The following is a 20,655-nucleotide window of genomic DNA, read 5'->3' on the forward strand; positions in this document are numbered from 1 at the left end:
CATGTGGTTATTATCCATTTCCTCAGTGAACTTCCAGTGAAGTTAGGGGGGGGAATTTTCCTTTAGTTCCTATTCTAGTGTCTCATATTTGGGCACTTTAGTGAAACGCGCAGAAAGAAACAGCTGAAAACCAGCCTTGGCAGGGGGATGCCGGGTGCACTCGGTTGGAAGTGTCTCAGCTAGCAGCCGCGTTGCTCTGGGGAAAGTGCCCTTTCGTGGCGATCTTGCCCAGTTGTAGGAGTACTTCTGGTGGAGAATGATGGAAATGGGTGACTTGATTTTGCATCACGACTCGAGCTGAGAGGGTAAGAGTGCCCGAGCGAGCGTTACCCGCTGCCCAGCCGTGGTACGCTCGCCCGCTGCGCCCACCCGCGCCTCTTAACACCGGCGCCGTGGGGGCCGCGCTGCCTGTGCTCCGGCCCGCCGTGCCCCCCGCCCTGCCTGGGGAGGCGGCACCGGGGGCGGGCCCGGCCAGCGCCGCCGCTCTCGCGGAAGAAATGAAACCGAAAGCGCCGGGGTAGCGGCAGACGGAGAGGCGGCCATGGCGGGGCAGCGGCCGGGCGCCTTCCCGCTGCTGGTGCGCGGCGACTGGGGCGCCGCCGGGCCGCCGCCCGCCCTGAGGAAGAAGCTGCTCTGCTACTTCCAGAGCCAGAAGCGCTCGGGCGGCGGCGAGTGCGAGCTGCGGGCCGGCCCCGGGCACCTCCTCGTCTGCTTCGCCCACCCCGAGGGTGAGCGGCCGGGGCGCGGTGGGGGGGGCGCGCGGGGTGGCCGGCGCCCTCCCCTCACCGGTGCCTGTCGTGTTGACAGTGCGGCGGCGGGTGCTCGACCGGCGGGTCCATGAGCTCGACTGGGGGCCCAGAGGGCGGCTGTCGCTGCTCGTCACCGAGCTGCCCGCGGGCGGCGGCCCGGCACAGGTGAGGCGGCGCTGGGCGGGGAGGGCCGGGCGAGCGGGGCCGTGGCTGCCCGCGGCCGTGGGTCACCGCTCTCCTCTCTGTTCCGCTTCCAGGAGGTGGGACACGCCGGCGGGGCGGCGGAGCCAGGTAGGGGCGGCGGGGGGCCGGGGTCGGGGCTGGGGTCGGGCGCGGCCCGCCCGCAGCTGCCGCTAGCCCGGGAAGGGGCCGCGGGGAGGCGGCGGGAGCCGGGGGCCCGGCAGTCCGCTCCTCGAGTGCTTGTCCAGGCTGCCATTGAGCTGTGAACTCTCTTTTCCTCTTTTTTCCCCGCTCTCCAGCATTCCACTTCCTGTTTGAAACCACAAAATTTAACCTCGTTGACAAAGCACAGCCCTCAAGTAAACTCCAAGGCATGCTTAAAACTGAACGAGCTAATTTTCGGGGCAGGTTGTGTTCCAGCTGCCGTGGCATGCGTTCTGCTTTGGGGGTGGTGGGCAGGCGAAGATCGAGGGCGCAGAAAAGCAGTTCGGCAGACGGTACTGTTATCTTTTGTTTTCCGATGCAGCTGTGCTCCACCACGTTTTAAACCGGCAGGTGGAGATGATGCGCGGAGTCAGGATATAGCACGAGGGATGCTTTCACAGCGGTGCCTCGTTACTAGAGGCGCTCCCCTCCAGATGGGGCGTGACCTTGACCGGTCTCTTGTTCAATGGCACATTTTTACCTTTTACCTGAGGATAGTGCTGGAATGTGTGGGAGGACCTGCTCGCAGCGCTTCACACAGCATGGCTATGTGATGGTTTGTTTTTTAATGTGATGCCTGAGGCTTCTTGAGCTTAAAGAGAGTTTCTGTAACCACTTTCAACATATGGTTTAAAAAAAGGAATGTATGGAAATCTGTGATTCAGGCGGTGTCAAATAAAACTAAATTCAAGCTGTGTTAGCTCTTGGGTCTGCAAGAGCGTGACCTTTTTCTTCCTGAAGTACCCAGTAACTGTGAAATCCTTGTCATTTATCTCTAGTTAGTGAACCCCAGGTGTCTCTTCCCACCGGCCAGGATAAGGAGGCTTCTGTGTGGGCTCAGCAGGAGAATACAGGTAGGTGTGCCACTTATCAAGCAGAAACCACTGTGTTCTTGCTTCCCTGGTTTTTGTTGACCTTTATGCTGCGATAGTGCCTTGGTCACCTGGGTGGCTTGTGGTGTTTGTCTAATGTAGTGTAGAAATCATGCTCTCAGGCTAAAATAAGTAATTGTTTTCTTTGTATGAGTCCCTTTAGGAAACTCTGCACTTCACTGGCTGCCTCAAGGCATATTCCTTAGGGAGGGTATGCAGTGAATGCTGACCTTTGTTCTGGGTAGGGCTGTCCCAGCTGTCGCCAACCCCACCGGGGTGACCTATGGTAGAACATCAGTAGCTGTGTACCCCAGGTACACCTGAGCTCCTGTGGCAGCCAGTGTGTGTAGACCTGTGGTGGCCCACAGCAATGACTGGATGTAAATGGAGGGGTTGTACAGGCAGAAGAGTGATGGTTCTCCTCATCATGGCTGTGTGAAGAAGCTTTCATAGCCATTATTTCTGCTGCCCTTGCCTGGTGGTGAATGGAAGACTTTTCTCTTCATCTATTGATGCAACAACTCACGTTAGTGATATGCTCAGCTTGTTTCTGATGTAAAGGCTGTTGTGGAAAAAAACAACACCTGAGTTACTGTTTATTTGCATGTTCTTTTCCCTGATCTTATCTGTGATTTGAACAAAAGTAATGTGAAAGCTTGGAAGATAATAAGCTTGGGTTTTTTCTTAACGTTTGCCAAACGCATTACGGTGTGATCTTTCATTTCAGAATCATGTGAGAAATCGGAAGAGAAAAAAGCAACCCCTAGGAAATCTGTCATAGTAGTAACCACTGCTTCTGGGGAGGAAATAGAAGATGAGATTGTGGAAATGTACTTTGAAAATAAAAAGAAGTCTGGTGGGGGGGCCATCGAGTCCTATGTCAAAAAGGATCAGCAAATGATCATCAGCTTTCAGGATGAGGAAGGTATGATTGTATCTTATGGGTGTTACATTACTGAGGCTCCCTTTTAAAAATAGGCCTTTGCTGGTGCTGGGTCTCTCTGTGAGCATTGCTTGAGCAGAAGTGGCATGTTAGTCACAAAGAGTGACAGGACGTAAAAGGAGCCTGTCTGTCTGATGCAGATGCGGGTTTCTGACAATGTTCATAATAACCCCTGGGGAAAGAAGTGGTTCTCTAGACCTTTCCCAAATGCTTGATCAAGGCTCACAGAGAATAACGCAGGAGAAGTGATGTCAGGAGCGCTGCAGAATAAGTAGTCTTTAATTCTAGTTCAGGAGATTGGATAAACAGTAGTAAAATATTAACTGCAGTTTATGGCTAAATATTATGTTGTTGTATTTTCTTTCATATAAATTTCAATTGCCAGGATTTTGGAGACTGGGAGGAAGAGAGATGGTAAATATTACGTATTTGTAAGACAGAGAGGTGGATGCTTACCTCTGTGGAGAAAGTTATTTTAAAGTAGCCTCAATTTATCTGCAGTTCTCTAATGTTTTCCTTTACCCTAAGTGCTGTTCACTGCTTGTTAGAGTGCAAAGGAGATATGCAAAAAGAGGAAACTGTTTATTCAGGAAAAACATTTGACTATGTTAAATATTTAACTATAGTTACGTAGTTTAAATAATTGTTAAATACTCAGGGTAAACAGGATGGAAAACCCTTTCTTTGTTTGCTATTTATTAGATGTTACTAACCTGGAGAACAGTTCCTTGCACTTGAAGGAGGTAGTGCTTACCTCAACAAGTAATTTTTTTTTTTTTTTTCTTTGAGGAGGCTGAGGACATCTAGATCATAGGGTCAGGATAAAAGCTACTCTAACTTCTGATGTAGTTTTGCCTTATTTCTGTTTATTCTGTGATACAAGAAAATACATCTGGCAAGATTTTTTAAAGTAGAGTGTAATTTAACATGTTGCTCTGCTATGATGGGAAGGGAAGTTCACATTTGTTCTCCTATGGAACTAGATGCCCAAGAAGTTTTGCAGAGGAAGCATCACTCGGTGAAGAAAATTGATCTGTTTGTGGAGCCATGGCAAGTGGAGACTCCCCAGGAGCCGTGCCAAGTGGAGGACTCCCAAGGATCCCTGCCTTCCACCGTATTTGTGCTTGAAAATGTGCAGGAGACAGTAAAAGATTGCATGTTAATTATGCTGGTGGAGAACATCAGTGGCTTGTCAGAGGATGATGGTGACTTCAGTGTAGAAATGATACCTGAAATACATGCTGCTGTGGTTTCTTTCACTGGGAATACTGGTAAGAAGGAGTCAGAGTTGTGGATCTTTCTTATTAGTTGCTTGGTTGTGTGTGAGAAAGACTAAGCAGGAATGCTTTCTGTCATAGGTTTAAGGTTTAATCTAATACTACATTTTAAATGAGGATTTACTCTACTAAAGTTAATGACAAACACTGGCCTCTAAACCTTACAGATAAAAGGTAGGTCAGAAGAGGGCTAGCTCTGATTTCAGTAGTGAACAAAAGAGGTAGGACTAAAAAAACCTGCGACTATACAAGCAACAAAAGGATGTATCCTGCCTTAGAACAGATCAATGGCAAGGAGAGCCTTTATCAAAAGATCTTACATGTGTAGTAAGTTTCTATGGATTTGAGGGAAAATTGAACAAGTATGTGGAAGAGAGCTTTTTGAGGTTTTTAAATGGACTGCATCAGAGTTGGGAAATCTGCTGTAATAGAGTGGAGGCTGGTAGAGGAGTAGCGAAGCAGCATCTTCTTACAGCTGTTCTCTGATACCTGCTGTGGCCATTGCTGGAAACAGGATTCTAGGCTGAATGGACCCTGGGATGCAGAGGCAAATCCACTTGTCCTTATGCAGAGTGACAGCTCTGTGAAGTGTGGAATTAACACCATGTGCTTTGCCTGATGTTGCAGCTGTTAAGCTACTGTGTGCCCACTGTGATTTTTTTTAGTGTGTTCGATACCATATACACTTCCTCTTCTGCCTTAGTAGCGATTGATGACAAAAGCATCTTGCAGGTGATGGAGAGGTGTCTGCTCCTACTTCTCACCAGTGAGAGGTTGGGGTGACTTCCTGGTTGACTTACGCTTGATATTATTAATGAATTCCATCCCATGACGTGGGCAACAGTAAGTGGTGTGATAAGACCGGATTCAGAAACAGTGTAAGCCAGTGCCATAGCTGGTGGTGTAGAAATAACAGCACTGCGTTACCAAGATAACTCAATTAAACTGACAGCAGTGAACTGGCTCCAGGATTCTTTGAGTTCTTTTAAGGACAAGGTGATTTTATGTGTATGTGATTCTAGGTGAGGAGGTGGGATAGGAAAGAAGAGAGAATTCTGCCTTCTGTGTGGAAAAATTGTATATTTCATTAGAAGGTAGAACACGGTGAAAACAAGTTACGTGCTGCTTTGAATCAGCTTTGTGGGAATAACTGTATTACTAGTAACATGTAAGAATTAAGTTGCTCAGAAAACTTAAAGTTGTGAAGGGTTTAGTCTGTGGTATAACTAAACTAAAAACATTCTTAGTTCTCTGCTATAGAAATTGTTTGTGCCTCATATCGTGGTCCAGTCCCAAATTTTTGTTGTAGCCTTTAGGAAGTAAGTAGATTCTTTAAAAACTTAATGGTGTGTTTGCCTGACAAACATAAAAATAACTTGATGATCTTTCCCTGTGATGATAACAAGGGGGAAATAGCTGAAAATAGACTGTGTTTATCATAAAACTGAAAGGATCAAAATTTGAACTGTTGAATCATATCTAGTTGTGTATAAAGCCATAGCACGAAAATTAACCTGATCTTGTTTTCTTTTGGGGTTAAAGAGACCCAGTGCTACTCAGTAGGAAAACTAGTGAAAAATTCTGGCTATGGTGGGTGTAGTCAACAATTGTGATCAGCCATGTGGTGAATACTAGGTGACAGATGCTGAATATGTGGAAGGAAGTATCTTTGTGGGCACCTCTGAGTTGACAGATGGTTTGTAATTCAGTGCTTTAGTCAACATGCACAGCAATACTCTGCTAACATCACAGTAGAAAAGTGAGCGACTAGTTTGATCTTGTGGTTTTTTGTTTTAGTTTTCTTCTCCCTTCTCTTTCTAGCTGTAGGGGAATTTGCGAAAATGCTTAATGAAAACCACAGAGCAAAGCAACAAAATATTACTGCACGGTGCCTTGAGCTAACAAAAAGCATTAGGGCTGAAAATATACCACCTAACACACCCAGTGACTATATAACCATCTACTTTGAAAATAAGAAGAATGGAGGTGCACAAGTGGTGGATGTTCAGCAGCTGCCTGATGAAGATGCAGCTATCATTACATTCAGTGACCATAAAGGTAATGCAGAAATTCAAAGCCTTTAATTCTTTGAGATCCTTTCACTTAAAGATCAAAATGTGGATTTTCTAGAGAAATGTCTACTTTGCCCTAATATAGCAGCAGATCTGGTGCTTTGTCATCGGGTCTCTGCTAACTGGAGTGCAAGCTTAAGTGTTGGACTGGCTGGACATGAAGCATAGAATTTTTTCCTTTTCATGCACAGTTTACTTCACCCAGGCCTTGCTCCTTACAGAGTTCAATTTACAGTTTGAGTTCAATAGAGAAAGCACAGCCCCACATAGCACGGGAGACTTTTTTTTCCCCACACCCCACCCCACCCCCACCCCCCACCCACTTCAGCACCAGCTGCCCCATGGCAGTGTGTGCTGTCTGGCTCGTCTGAGGACAATCCTTGGACAGCTTTTTGGCCAGAGAGCAGGTGCTGTGCCTTGTCCAGCCAGTGACAGAAACTTGAGCATCTGTGCAAGGTGGAGGACGGGGAGATGCTGGAGGCATTACAGTGAAGGGGAGGGCTGAAGGGAAGCTGAAGAAAATAGATGGTATTTGGGGGGGAAGCAGAGGAGCTGTGATTTGATATTGCTGAGTAATAGCCCAGATAACTGCTGAGCTGGGCACTTCAAGTACAGCATACAACAGAAGTGGGGGCAGAGACAATGCTGTACATACCTGTTCCTGGATGTGGACAGTGCTGACTCTTAACTGTCTCTCTCTAACTTAGTTTTTGGCATTTAAAACCAGTAACTCTTCAATAATTTGGAATTATTTCTACCTAGGAAGGGGGGAAAATGCATGTAAACCTCTCCTTAGACATAATAAATGTTACTATGTAGAAACTAAAGATTTAAAAAAGCAAATCTTTGGTTTTAAGTGCTAGCATTAATTGTTTGGGGTTTTGTTTGTTTGTTTTAGATGTAACCAATATCTTGGCAAAGCAGCATTTACTCAACAAAACACCAATCTCTGTCTATCCTTACTACATCTCACTGGGAACAGCTTTATATGGAAAGGAAGGGCCACAAATAAAGAATCCAGATCCAATTATGGTGTCTCTGGATCCGTATATCTGGTGTTACTTGCAGAGAAATAATAAGATAATTGAGGCAATAAGTTGTGAAATGGCAAAGTGTAATTGTGTGCTAACGTGGCCTGAACCCCACTGTGCAGACCCAAAAGTTACTTTGCATCCTTCAGCTACTTTGTCTGAGCAGAAGAGATTAGCATCTCGATTGATCAAGACATGGAATGAAAATGTTTGCACCTCATTTTCACATAGCATATCGAAGTACAAAGCAATAGAATTTCAAGTAAGTTCAGAGGTGTGGGAAGCCATTAGAAACAGCTTTACCCACGATGAAGTTCTGATAATGCCATATATTTCGAAGGATTTACTTGTTTTAGTAGGTGAAAAAGAAGTTGTGAATAATGTTGAACAAGAACTGAAGTTTCTAATAGAAAAGGCCACCAAAGAAATTGAAAGAGAAAAGCAAAGAACTGAAGAAATAGTGGTAATGGGTCCAGGGGAGTTTGCAATTTTACAGAGTACTGGTCTTGAAGAAAAAATTCATAAGGAGTTCCCAGCCCTGCGGATGACTCATGATCATTTGCAGAAGGTAATTAACCTACGTGGAGTGCCTGAGGAAGTTTATAAAGTAAAAGGGGAAATATTAGATAATATACGCAAAATGGCAAAGAAAACAGTCAATATCCACCCCCATATTTTCCAGTTTTTAGAGCAAATTGATAATGAAACCCTGTCACAGAGCCTGTTTATGTCAAAACAAATCAGTGCCTTTTATGAGCTTGACACAGAAGGTGTCATCTTGAAAGGGAGTGCTCCTGAAGATCTCCTAAAAGCAGAAGAAGAAATAAAGAAGGAACTGGACTACAAAAGCATTACTTTAGAGGATGAATCAGTCCTCCAGAAGAAGGAATGGAGGATGCTTACCAAGAGAAATTGCTCTAATGAAGCTGTAATAGTCACTCAGGTAGAGAGTCAGGTCATTATTGCTGGTTGTTCTCAAGCTGTAGCAAAAGCCTTTGAAGAACTTCATAACTTTGTAGATGAAAACACGCAAGTACAAAAGGTCATTGGTGGAAAGCCCACGGTGGTCATAATGTTTTTTGAGACGGAGAAGACCAATGTTTGGGGTGACTTACAGAATAAAGGTGTGAAAGTTGACTTTAGCACACAGAAAAAACATAGAGTTATATCCTTGAGTGGGCCGAGAAGAGAAGTGCTGAAGGGAGTCACCTTAGTTGAGGAAATTCTGTCTGGCCTGCATTTTAATCGTGTGGTAATTAGAGAGCCAGGAGCCGAGTCATATTTCAAAGAGCGAGAACCCTTTTTTGCTGCCAGTGTGAAACAAGAATTTAAGTGTCTAATCAGGCTGGAAGAGCAGTCAGAACGACTGGAAGAACAGCAAGAAAATAGTAATACAGGCGAGTCCTATACTCAAGTGACCATAGGTGGAATTGTAATAGCTGTTTATAAAGCTGACTTGTGCACTTATCCTGTTGATGTTGTGGTAAATGCATCTAATGAGGACTTAAAACACATTGGTGGCCTTGCTGAGGCACTGTTAAAAGCGGCTGGTCCAGAACTGCAACAGGAGTGTGATGAGCTGGTGAAGAAGAACGGGAGTTTGCAGCCTGGGTGTGCGGTTATCACGGGCCCTGGGAAACTCCCCTGCAAGAACATCATTCATGCTGTTGGTCCCAGGTGGAGGAAGGATGAAGCAGAGAAGTGCGTGTTCTTGTTAAGAAAGACAGTGAAGAAAAGTCTGCAACTGGCTGAAACATACAATCATCGCTCCATAGCTCTCCCTGCTATAAGTGGAGGGATTTTTGGCTTCCCACGTGAACTGTGTACGTATTCGATTGTATCCTCCATCAAGGAGGCCTTGGAAGAATCCATGGGGGACAGCAGCTTGAAGGAGGTTCATCTTGTGGATGTTGCACAGGATAACATTCGGGCATTCAGCAAGGCACTGAGAGAAGTGTTTTCAAATTACTCTTCCTACAAGTCACTGCATCAGGACAGTATAGTTCATCAGCCTAGGAAAAGGAAAATTTCTCAAAATAGCAAGAACTTCCCATTGGTAACAACTGAGGAGGGCCTCAACATCATGCTGAGAAAAGGAAGCATTGAAGATGCTACAGTAAGTGTTTTAAATTACTTGCTTTTAAAATGTCAAGTGGGGGTTTTTTGGTTTTGTTTTTTAAAGAAACAAATGCAAAACCAAAAAACAACCAATGTGAGATGTTTGATATGTTACTGAAATTGGCTATCACTGCGGATAATGTTTGCTATTAGGTGACTATCTTACATGATAGGTACAGATGGCTGTGCAGCATTGCATTTTGTTATGTACTGACAGGCACACAGATCCCCCGTGGTACACAGTGCGTTACAGTTTAAGCAGAAACAACTAGGGTCAGCAGGAATTTTCTGGGCTCCAAATCCCCCAACCCTACCTTGCTGGGCAGGAACTGGCTGCATGCAGCATTGACCTTCCTAGAAATCCTGAGTACAAGAGTGTGGTACTAGCGCAAAAGCAAAAGAGGGTGTTCAGTGTTGGTTAATGTAAGTATGCTGCTGTGTGAGAGTGGCTGGGCTGCTTCCAGGTCCACTGTGGTCCCAAGGCAACACAGACATGCACATCTGAGCCCTGGGCCCACAGGCAGCCTGATTCTCCCTCCATCTGTAGGCTGTTGATCTGGGGAGCTGTTATTCATTATGTCGTGGTGAACACTGGTACGGAACATTCGGTTCCTATTGCATTTCCTGTGGAGAACGAACTTCACTCGCTGATTTCCATTTGCCTTTGGTATTGAGTTGTCATTAGCTGGCTGATAGCTACCTTACTGGGATCACTGATAGTGGAAGCAACTCCTTTCAGAACATTTTCTGTAGTGGCCAGCAAATCCTTTCAGGAGTGGATGCCTCCCACAGCTTGTGCCTGTGGCTTCTCCAGTTGGCCAGGGCAGAGTATACATTAAAGTGTATATTCTTTCCTGAGGAGCTCAATATAGTGCTTGACACAATGTTAATAGCCCTTTGTACTTCTCTCCCTTGTAAGTTACTGCTTTTCTCACTTTTTTTCACCTTAGATTTCCTCCAGTCTTGTTTGTCTTCAGCTTTTCCCTTTTCTCGAGACCAATCGTGCATGGGAGGTCCTGCTTACCTCAGTGAACAGAGATTTTTGCTTTGCAGGCTTCTCTTGAAGAGTGGACTTGCATAAATGTTTTTCAAATGGAGGTAGAACAAATAGACCAGGAACGCAGAATTTAACTTTCTCCTGTTGGGTTGAACTGAGCTTTGCTGTTAACTCGGCTTTTGTGTTGCTTTGGGCAGGCTCTGGATAATAGAATTGAGAATAACTTCTGGTTTGCTTTCAGGTGACTGTCCCAAAATATTTACTTTGTAAATCAGTAGGCAGGCTGTATCTGATTAACCAGTGCAAAATTTAAATTTGATACTTAAAAGCTAGAGTTCTTGCTTGCGTGTGTTTCAGACAGACATTGTTGTCATCAGTGTTGCCAGAGATCTCCAGCTTGATAAAGGGCCGCTTGCTAAAGCTTTGCTAAGCAAGGCAGGACCGATGCTTCAGATGGGCTTGGAAGAGGAAGGCCTAGCAAAAACACCTGAGGAAGGCTCTGTGTTGAAAACAGAAGGTTATGATCTGAGTTGCAGTGTTGTGCTTCATGCTGTCGTACCTGCATGGTCCCAGAGACGCACATCTTCAAAGGTACAAGGGTTTTTATTTTCCTAATTTGATTGAGCTTTATAGTGGGTTTAATGCCACTTTCCCCTTGCAATGGGGGACAGTGTCATAAGAGATGAGAGTTTGGCCTGTTCCTTTTTAACTGTGTGGCCGAGCCTTTCTTGACTAATACATTCCTTGTGATATATGCGATTATTGTATCTTAATACCAAGAGATAGCTAAAAAGGAAAGTGCTATGTTGCACATGCTGGAAATAAAATTACTTTCAGTAACTGAAAAAAATAATTGTGCTTTACAGGTCTTGGGCGACATCATCATAAAATGCCTGGAGATTGCTGAGGAACTATCTTTGAAGTCAATTACTTTCCCAGCAATTGGGACAGGGAATTTAGGATTCCCAAGGTCTGTTGTTGCTAAATTACTGTTTGACAAAGTGTTTGAATTCAGTAGTAAAAATGGAGTAAATTCTCTCGAGGAAGTTCACTTTCTGTTGCATCCAAAAGACACAGCTAATATTCAGGTGAGTTACCGTGTTTTTTTCTGTCTCTATTATATGCTGGTTTATTTGGGTCTATGTCATGGTACTTGGCTATCTGGTGATCTCCAAGGAATCCATGGAGTGCCTGTTCCTATACTAAAGAAGTAGTTTGCTGGTAGTCTCCCTTGTCTGTACTGAAAGTTCTCTTTTTGGTTCTACCCCTTGTGGTCTCCAGCCTGTCCTGGACAGCCCTGCTCCCTTCCTGTCCTTTTCTGTTCCCTGGCAATAATACAGATGAAATTGCAATTACTCTTTCTCTTAAGAACTCACCTAATTCTTCAGTTATATAGGTCTTGCCTACAGATAAATTCGCTGCAACTCCTGCATAGATGCCTTCACTCTTGGAAATAGGAGTGCTTTCAATAGAGTGCTAGTGTCTGTTTAGGAAGAATAATTATGCTAGGATTGCTGTGCTGGTACACTTCTCCAGTAGAAGCATATCAGTATTCTGCATCCTCCTTTCTTCAGTGTCACGATAGCACAGATTTTTTCTGTATCCATGCTCAAGCTACTTCACACATGAATCTTTCAAAAGAGAGCAGTCACACTGTGAATTAATGTCCAAATAAGTGTTTCTGCATCTGTTGACTTCTGTTTTGTGCAACAGCTAATACGGTTTGAAAAGCCAAACTTGGAAGTTACGGTGCCAAGGTCTGAGCTATTGTGCATAGATAAAGGTGGCATCAGCTGGAAGACTTGAGTTCGAGAGTAAACTAGCCCCTCAATGTAAAGATGCCTCTGTTACTGTATCCCTCTGCAATTATAACTAGGGCTTTGACTTAATTCTGGCTGTTGCTCATTCTGAATAACCTTGTTCTCTGAGAACAAGTATGCCCAGGCTTGCCATCAGCACTATGCAGAGGATATGAAGTAATTTGCATTGAGCTCTTTCTGATTTTTTTTTTTCTTTTTTAAATTGTCAGACCTTTATTGCTACTGTGTAATCCAGGGGTCCTCAAACATTTTAACCAGGGGGCCGGCGCGCAGATGAAGGGGCAGGCAGTCATCTGCGGCTGCTTGGTTTCCCCCCCCAACTCCCGGCGGCGGCTGGGGGGGCAGCAGGGGGGGGTCTGTAAATACTGGGGTTCAGATTGAGGACCCTGGGGGGCCGTATCCAGCCCATGGGCCATAGTTTGAGGACCCCTGGTGTAATCTAAAGACTTCTACAGGGGTTGACTGTAACTTTCTTCTCTAGGAATTTGCAGCTGAACTTGAGAACAGGTGTGGAAATACTGTAGATGTTGAAGTGCAGAAGACTTCTCCAAATAAAGCTAGCCAAGGCACAGGTGAACTTTTTTTCATAGCAGTTGTGTGCCTAGTGGATTTTTGTATTCTTTTAAATATTCCATGGATTGCATTCATGATACAAGTTTAGATATTTGTTTGGTGGGCATGTCATTCCCAAGGTCCGTGTAGCAGTCAGTGGCTGCTGTAGAGGCAGTATATAGTATTTTCTGGCTGAGTGTCTGTCATGTCTGAAGCAGTGCTGGAAATGCTAAGCAAAAAATATATCTGTGATTCATTATCGGGATGGTGCCCCTACAAATCAGAACAGCAGAAGCTACCATGTGCCAAGAGCACAAGTAAGGCTTTTTCTTTTATTGCTGCAGTACTTGATTAGGTCGCGAACAGGTCAATGTCTCCCTGTTTCCTGGGAAGGCAGGTGGGTTCCTGGTTATATGTCTTAAAGTGACCTCTTTGGAATACTCTTAAGTCTTGTACATGTTGGGATGAGTAACAAAAACCAAAGTGAAACATCTTTGCTGTTATCATAAGTGATGTGTAGAATACTTAATCAAGTTTTTACAAATAATGCATAGGTAAAAAGTTCCTGTCACGCAGTAGAGAACCTGCCTAAAAATGCTGTGAGACAGAGGAGCAAGGCAATGAGACTTGGAAAGTTTACTGCTCTCTTACCTTGGAGTTTCAAAAAGGCTTATACAGTAAAAGGTCACATAGTAGTGTCTGTATACCAGGTGTGCAGCAAATAAAGATTTTTCTGCAATCTCAGCATGAATAGCAACGATGGGAACAGGTGAAGCTTGATAAGAGACTCCTGTGAGAAGGAATGATTTTCAGTTAACGTGGCAGGCAGCCCTCTTCGCAGGCTGAGTCTGGAGTCAAACTGTGGTCTCTGTAAGCTTTGTACCCATGAGCAAGGTCCTCATCTCTTACCTCATTGTCTCCTGCTCAGGGTCTGTATTTCTTTCCTGCAGCTTTCTTTGGTACCTCTTCAACCCCAGCACAGAATGTATATGAAATGACGATCGGCTCCATCGTGTTCCGGGTGGCAGAAGGCGATATTACCAAGGAAGAGGGAGATGTCATTGTAAACATAACAAACCAAACCTTCAGCCTCAAAACAGGTATTTTAGTCAGTATTACGTGTGAAAACAGTATGCGTGGTTGGAAGGGCTGGATAAAGAGAGCAGGAAGTATTTTTTTCAATGTTTCAAACCCTTTTGTTTCATGGTCTAGTCTCCGTTTTGCTTCTTAGGGTACAAAGGTTCAATTAGGAAGTGTCTGAAACTTTCCTTTTCTTGTTAATCTATGTTCCAGGGTGGCCTGTTTTAAGACTCTTACAGAAAGGGAATAATAATCTTTTTCATAGAATCTTTTAATAGAACACTTCTTGGACTAAAGGAGAAGACAAACCTCAATGAGGTTTTGACCTTGGTGAAGCTTCTTAGGTACATTAGACATCACTGTGAATTGAAAAGCATAAGCCTAAAATTCAGGCAACAGAGCTTTGCAATGATAACCTTTACTGTTATCAGGACTGAGATATTTTAGATATTATGTGGTACACAATTCTGCCTCGGATGGGACTTTAATGGCACTAATAGTAGTAACAATGGATTGGTCTGCCTCTTCTCATTTAAGGTGTCTCTAAAGCCATTCTGAATGGTGCTGGAAAAGCAGTTGAAGATGAATGTGCTCAACTAGGTATGGTACAACATTTCTGACCTCCTTTCTGAAGGTGTTCGTGCATGGCAGAGAATCTGTTGGAATACTCTCAGTACCTACTGTACATCCATCTGTATTATGCACTGTTATGTCAGCTAGTTTTTAATCAGTTAATGTGGAAAGGAGAAGAAAAATCTTCAAAAACAGAGCTTCTAAGCATATATAAAGAACTAAATCTATTTGATATTGGATCCTCTTATTCCAATAAAGCTTTGCATGCTAAAACCTAATTGAGTCTACATCAAACACAGCCGTGAGCAAGGGTTAATGTTGGCAGAAATCTTGATAGAGAAGCCATACCTCACTGGAAGCAACTGTCTACTACCTGCAACTCATTTTGTCATTCCAGAGTGAGAAAATGATTGCTGTTGGCTTAACTAAGAACCCACTACCGCATCCTCTGTGTGACCGAGAGGGAAAACTAGTGAAGTTGGGTTCCTGCCTTTAGAAGAGGCATTTAATTGTAGACCAAATTCAGCTAGTGAACAGAAAATATAATAGACAGGGAGTAAGGGTGGACACATGTGTAGTTTAAAACCCCACAAAATAAGGGAAGTAGGAAAGATGTTGGTGTAGAGCTCAGCTTGTAAGACCACCCAAAGGAAAAGAATTATGTGGAGGAGATAAGTTAAACTTCTGTTGCACAGACCAAGAGAGTAATTCAGGCTAGGTGGCATGCTTGTGTGTTTATGAAGACAGAGTGTAGTACTAGTCTGCATTAAGTTCTCCAAGTCCACAGAGCAAACTTGACAAGTAAAAGCACACACAAAATTTGACAAATGAAGCAACTATTTGACAGATATAAAACAAATCTTCATGCCTTGAAAGTGAAAACAGAGAGGGGGGCTGGTACAATTTGTAGGACACTTGAAGCATATTTGTCATCATTTATTATCTCTTAATGAGGATTAGTACATATCTGTATTGTGGATAATTGTTGATTGATTACATTCTCCTACTTATGTTTCAGCCTCACAATCTAACAAGAGCTGTATCACCACCCAAGCAGGAAGTCTGCCATGCAAAAAAATAATCCATGTTGTTGCCCAAGATGATATCAAGGCGCTAGTCTCCAAAGTGCTTCAGGAGTGTGAATTACAGCAGTATACCTCTGTCACCTTCCCAGCAATTGGAACAGGTCTGTGTCTCCCTTTCAAAAGGGGCTCAGGTCATGTGATTCTGCTGATCTCAGGGCACAAGTGATGAGTTTAATTTATCTGGAGGGGTTATTTGATGAAAATATATTCAGAAACCGTAGACTTGAAAACTGTTATTAGAAGCTTATGAAGACCTAGAAAGCTTTGCTCCTTGCAGTCAGCTTGTATGTAGAGTACGAGTGTTCTAGAGCTGACGCTTCCTTGATAACAGGGAATCAAAGGTATGTCTATACTTGCTGAAGGACTGTAAATATTTGTCACAGCAGCCTGGTATGTGCAGGCAGCTCATTGGAGAATGTCCAAGGAGCTACCTGTCCATTGCTGAAATCAGTAGATGATGCTGCTCCAGCTAGCAGCCACACAAGTAGGGTTGATACGGATGGAATGTGAACTTGCCAAAAATGCCAGATTGTCCCATTTTCTTCTATTGTTATTTTCAGTTAGTTCAGTAGAAATCTCTAGTCAGAGAATCCAGAACTGATCTCCATGCATGCAGGGACCTCTTGCATGAATAAAACTAGACTCGCTTTTTGAGTGAAGAGTTGGCCACTGGCATATTAGGTAACCAAGTCGTATCACCTACGCCATAACCTGATCAGTTGCCATGTCAAAAAAAAAAAAAAAAAAATTTCCAATTTTTCCCTTGCTGGAAAGGTGGTCTCAAACATCCTTCTCCTGATAAATAGAAACCTTTCCTAATTGCTAGCCTGAAGTTGTTTCTGACCTATTTATGATCCAGCTGATTGTGGGTATGTTCATAACTGTTCTATTGAAGACATTTTAACCATTCCTAACAGTCATTAATGCTTTTTAAAGACAAAATGGTTATATACCTTGTTTCAGGTGAGGCAGGCCGTGATCCAGCTGTAGTAGCTGACAACATGATAGACGCAGTAACTGATTTTGCAAGAAATAACTCTGCTCCTTCTGTGAAAACCATTAAAGTTGTCATCTTTCAGCCACATCTGCTGAATGTGTTCCATAGAAGCATGCAGAAAAGACTAAGTCCTGCTAAAACAGGAGCCAAATCATTGCTAACCAAGTTAAAGTGTAAGTAGATGTTACTTAAATATGGGTTCTAGATCAATGTGTTTAGCACCAGCTGATAATTGTTAATATTAATTACAACATTTGTGTGTTTCAATGTAGCATTCTGGAGCTCTGACAAATGTTCTCCAAAGGAAGAAACCAAAGCAGTTTTGGAAAAGAAGGTTGACCTGGCTGTTGTGCAGATCTGCGGTGAAAACAAAAAGAAAGTGGAAGAAGCTGAAAAGTGGTTGAGGAGTGCGATTTTAAAGGAGCAATTTCAAACAGAAATCGTAAATGAGTCTATCGTTCATTTTCGTGAAGCAGAGAGTGAGAAACTGCGTACCCTACAAAAGAAACTAAAAATTGCTCTTCATTTGGATGGTACCTCTATTCAAATTTCAGGTCTTGAGAAAGATGTATGGATTGCTTATTCAGCTATCCAAGAAATGATCCATGGCGTAAAAGCTGCTAAACAGGAAGAGCTCAGGGCAGAACTTTTACAAAACTTAATTGAGTGGAAATATTTTGAAAAGGATTCCTATGTGCCCTTCAATAGTCTCACAAATATGCACTTGGAAAATGCTTTCATAGGAAAGCAGAAAGATGTTCCAGTTGTTATTGATGAGAAAAAATACACAGTGAATGTAGAAGCTAGATATGCTGTGGATGACCAAGGGAAGCGTATACCCATTATACGTGTTGATAAATCTGAAGGTAAGTAAAAGCATCTTGACAGACTGGCATTCCCCATGTTAAAACCAGGTTGCATCCAGCCTCGTAAGAGTAAGAAATCGTAAGAATATGCAAAACATTGTTAGGAGCTTTGTGTAGGTCCATTTCTGGAGAACGTAGAAAGGAACTGAATTGGGAAATGAAAATAAAAGAATCCTGCAGTTGTTCAAATATTTTTGAGATGTAGGTAATGCATTCTGAGGTTCTTAACAGGCTTACCAGCAACAATTAGATGTTAGTAGCAGTTGTTGTTCTAGATCTCGGCTCATTTCTGTTCTTGAGATGTACCCTCTTCCAATTACTTCTGGCCCTTTGCAATGTGAGTAGCTGCTTTTTTCTTACTCATCTGTACAGGACTTTTCCCAGTGTATTATTTTAATTTGTTCTGCTATGACTCAGTTTTACAGGGCCACATTTCATATCTTAATGGGAACAACTTTTTTGTCCACTTAATGCTTGAAAGAGGGTGGGTTTAAGTAACTGTGCAGCTACCAGTGCCTCAGTAATGACTCCTGCACATATTTTTTGGTTTTTATTTTTTGTTCTTTTACCAGAAAATGTCACTTATAATGGAGGGAGGCTGTAGTGCTGGATGTCTATAGCATACACATCAGCCAGTGTTACTATTCAACAATACAGCTAGATACTAGGGCTCACGTGAAAAGAGAGAAAGGAAGAAAGGGAAAACTCCTGCTTTTCAGATAGATAGTATATTCCTGAACTTTTTTATTTAAAACCTTCCTTGTTCAGATGCTTTGCTCCTAGTCTCCTAGATGATGAGAATTAACTACTCAGTAAATGTGCATTTGCTCCTTGTCCTTGAAAACTTGATTTGCAGGGGAGGCTACTGGTAAAAGATGTTGCAAAGGATCCCTGTTCAGCTGTGAAGAGCAGATTTGTCTAGGATCTACCAACTCAGGCACACCAATAGCCAGTGCAGAGGCAAACAAGAAACTGCAATGCCCTAATCCTCTAGTAAAAGACCTGTGGAACACACAAAAACCAGTAGGCACTAGTGATAAACTGGATGTATGGGCTTTTGGAAGGGATTGTAGCAGGGCATGCTTTCATTTTAAGCAGAGGATTTGGGTAAATACGATTGTTTCTTGTGCAGATCAAGAGTCAACAGTGCTCCCTGCAACGTGGGATGATATGCAAAACCAGCGACTCAAAATAGTGGAATTAAAACCAGAGACAAGAGAATACAGAGATGTGCAGGAAAAGTTTCTGAGCACCTGTCAGTCATTAAAAATTGAAAAGGTAAAAGGATATCATCACTTCTAAGCATAAATTATTTGACCGCAAGTGAGTGAAGAGTACCAGTAACAATGGAAAAATAAATTCCACTGGGATTTCTGAACCTGGACAAGTCTGTTGCTGTCACTAACTTGAATCGGCATCAGTGTAATGTTGAAGTTAAGGTATTTGGAACAACTCTTAAGCGTCCGCTTCTTCAGCACCAAGGGAGAGTGTTCTTTCTTAAATCTTTTTGCTATAGTAGAGCACAGCATTTGGTCACTTAAGCCACATGCTTGCAGGTAGGTGTGTCATCTATGCCCCAGCAACCTGTAAAATTCTCCTATATTGTTTCTTACGGAGTGTTTCTGTCAGGCAGGTTCTTCTGTTGGTCTGTTATGCCAGAGTCTGGAGTGATTTGGCTAACATTTCATAATCTAGTATACATGTATTGGAGCTAGGAGGAGAATCTCGGAAGCAGATTGAATTGTTGATAGAAAGTAGGCTGCTGTCATGAAAAATATTTGCCTTTCTGTCTTATTTTCAAACTTGGCAGATTGAAAGGGTGCAGAATCCATTTTTTTGGAAGACCTACCAAATAAAGAAGCGTGAAATGGATAACAAAAATGGCAACAAAAATAATGAGAGGCTTCTATTTCATGGGACAAGTAAGGAGTCATTGACCTTAATTAACAACTATGGATTTAACCGGAGCTATGCTGGAATGCACGGTAATGTGAATTTCAAAAACAATTTGAATGACTAGCCATGTCATCTATATAGTCCTGCCTTGTATGCAGAATTATTTGGCTGTATCTCCCTGTTGCAAATAAAAAGCTAAATTGTCAAGAGATTTACAGGCTCTGAAGGTGGCAGATAAGTGATTGCTGCTAATGAAATGCTCACAAATGTTTGGTTTTCTGATTACAGCTGCAAACTTTGGGAATGGAACATACTTTGCTGTTAACGCCAACTATTCTGCCAGCGACACCTATTCTAAACCAGATGCGAATGGGAAGAAGTACATGTACTTAGCTCGAGTCCTTGTTGGAGAATATTCTCAGGGGACAAAAGGATCAATTACTCCAGCAGCAAAAAACAGTAGTAGCTCTATAGATCTGTTTGATAGTTCAACTGATAATGTGAAGCATCCCTCCATGTTTATCATATTTAATGACATTCAAGCTTACCCAGAATACCTTATCACTTTCACTAGATAAACATTTTGATTGCAGCCAAGATTGATATGTCTTTCAATCTTTGTGTGGGACAGAAAAACTTAAAACAAAATGCACAGTGAAAACAACAAATAGTTGTAATATTTCTTGGAGCTTGTTTACATTTAAGCAACTTCTGGCAAATTTTGATAGCACTGAAATAGGCTGCTTGTTTACACTCAGAGTAGCTGAGCATTTTTAACACTTGAGCTCAATATTGTACTGAAAACTGCTCTTACATTAAGTATATCAAGCCTTTATACTGCGTCAGCCTTTCTGTGCAGCCTTACGGCCATCCTTGTTGTGGGAGACAGTAGAGTGTGCTGGTGGGTGATTGAAAGGGATCTTCTTTCAGCCACTGATCACTCGATGTTGCATTTCTGATGGCTGCTTACACGCTGTAAATGACAGTCTGCATCGTGAATTACAATACAGTGGTTTTCAATAAATGAAGTGATCATAGTTAATGGTTTGTGTTGTCTAAACCTCTCCAAACATTTAGCATTGGTTTTCAACCGGTGAACTTCAATGAACTTGACATCTCAAATATGGATTTGCTTGGGTTTAATTATGGTAATCCTCCCTAGGAGGTTAATCAAAGGTTCTACAGAAGGTTATAGAAGTTGCCTTATCTATAGCCTCAGACAGGAAAGTAAATTTTGGGAAGGTGTTTCTGTTGTCATACGCCAGCTCCAGCAACCTTCCTGTGATCTGAAGGGGAAATGAACAGAGCAAAGAAAAGCGCAGAGTGGTTGTTACAGCTTACAT

General features: G+C 42.9%; 1 protein-coding gene across 4 annotated transcripts; it reads left to right on the forward strand.

Annotated features, from left to right (window-relative positions):
- The first annotated feature begins 524 nt into the window (after positions 1–524).
- On the forward strand, positions 525–20,354 carry LOC121092658 (protein mono-ADP-ribosyltransferase PARP14-like). Of its 4 annotated transcripts, none has more exons than XM_040604024.1 (19): positions 525–728; positions 808–914; positions 1,007–1,040; positions 1,913–1,987; positions 2,733–2,930; positions 3,932–4,219; positions 6,023–6,283; positions 7,196–9,444; positions 10,801–11,034; positions 11,310–11,531; positions 12,745–12,835; positions 13,766–13,915; positions 14,433–14,495; positions 15,487–15,654; positions 16,490–16,723; positions 16,823–17,416; positions 18,549–18,694; positions 19,227–19,401; positions 19,601–20,354. In XM_040604024.1, exons 1-19 carry the CDS (start codon positions 542–544, stop codon positions 19,888–19,890), a joined length of 5,766 nt encoding a protein of 1,921 aa, XP_040459958.1. In that variant the 5' UTR covers positions 525–541; the 3' UTR covers positions 19,891–20,354. The 4 variants fall into 4 exon arrangements, with proteins under 4 accessions (XP_040459958.1, XP_040459961.1, XP_040459960.1 ...); XM_040604027.1 differs by having other exon boundaries at positions 16,517–16,723; XM_040604026.1 differs by having other exon boundaries at positions 6,047–6,283.
- The last annotated feature ends 301 nt before the right edge of the window (positions 20,355–20,655 follow it).

Source organism: Falco naumanni, chromosome 8 (genome assembly GCF_017639655.2).
Source record: "Falco naumanni isolate bFalNau1 chromosome 8, bFalNau1.pat, whole genome shotgun sequence".
Lineage (NCBI taxonomy): Eukaryota > Metazoa > Chordata > Aves > Falconiformes > Falconidae > Falco > Falco naumanni.

Coding starts and splice junctions, on each gene's coding strand:
- LOC121092658 (XM_040604024.1), top strand. CDS start 542: ATGGCGGGGCAGCGGCCGGGCGCCTTCCCGCTGCTGGTGCGCGGCGAC. Junction 4,220..6,022: donor TTCTTTCACTGGGAATACTG/GTAAGAAGGAGT, acceptor TTTTTGTTTTAG/TTTTCTTCTCCCTTCTCTTT. Junction 16,724..16,822: donor ATTGCTAACCAAGTTAAAGT/GTAAGTAGATGT, acceptor GTTTCAATGTAG/CATTCTGGAGCTCTGACAAA.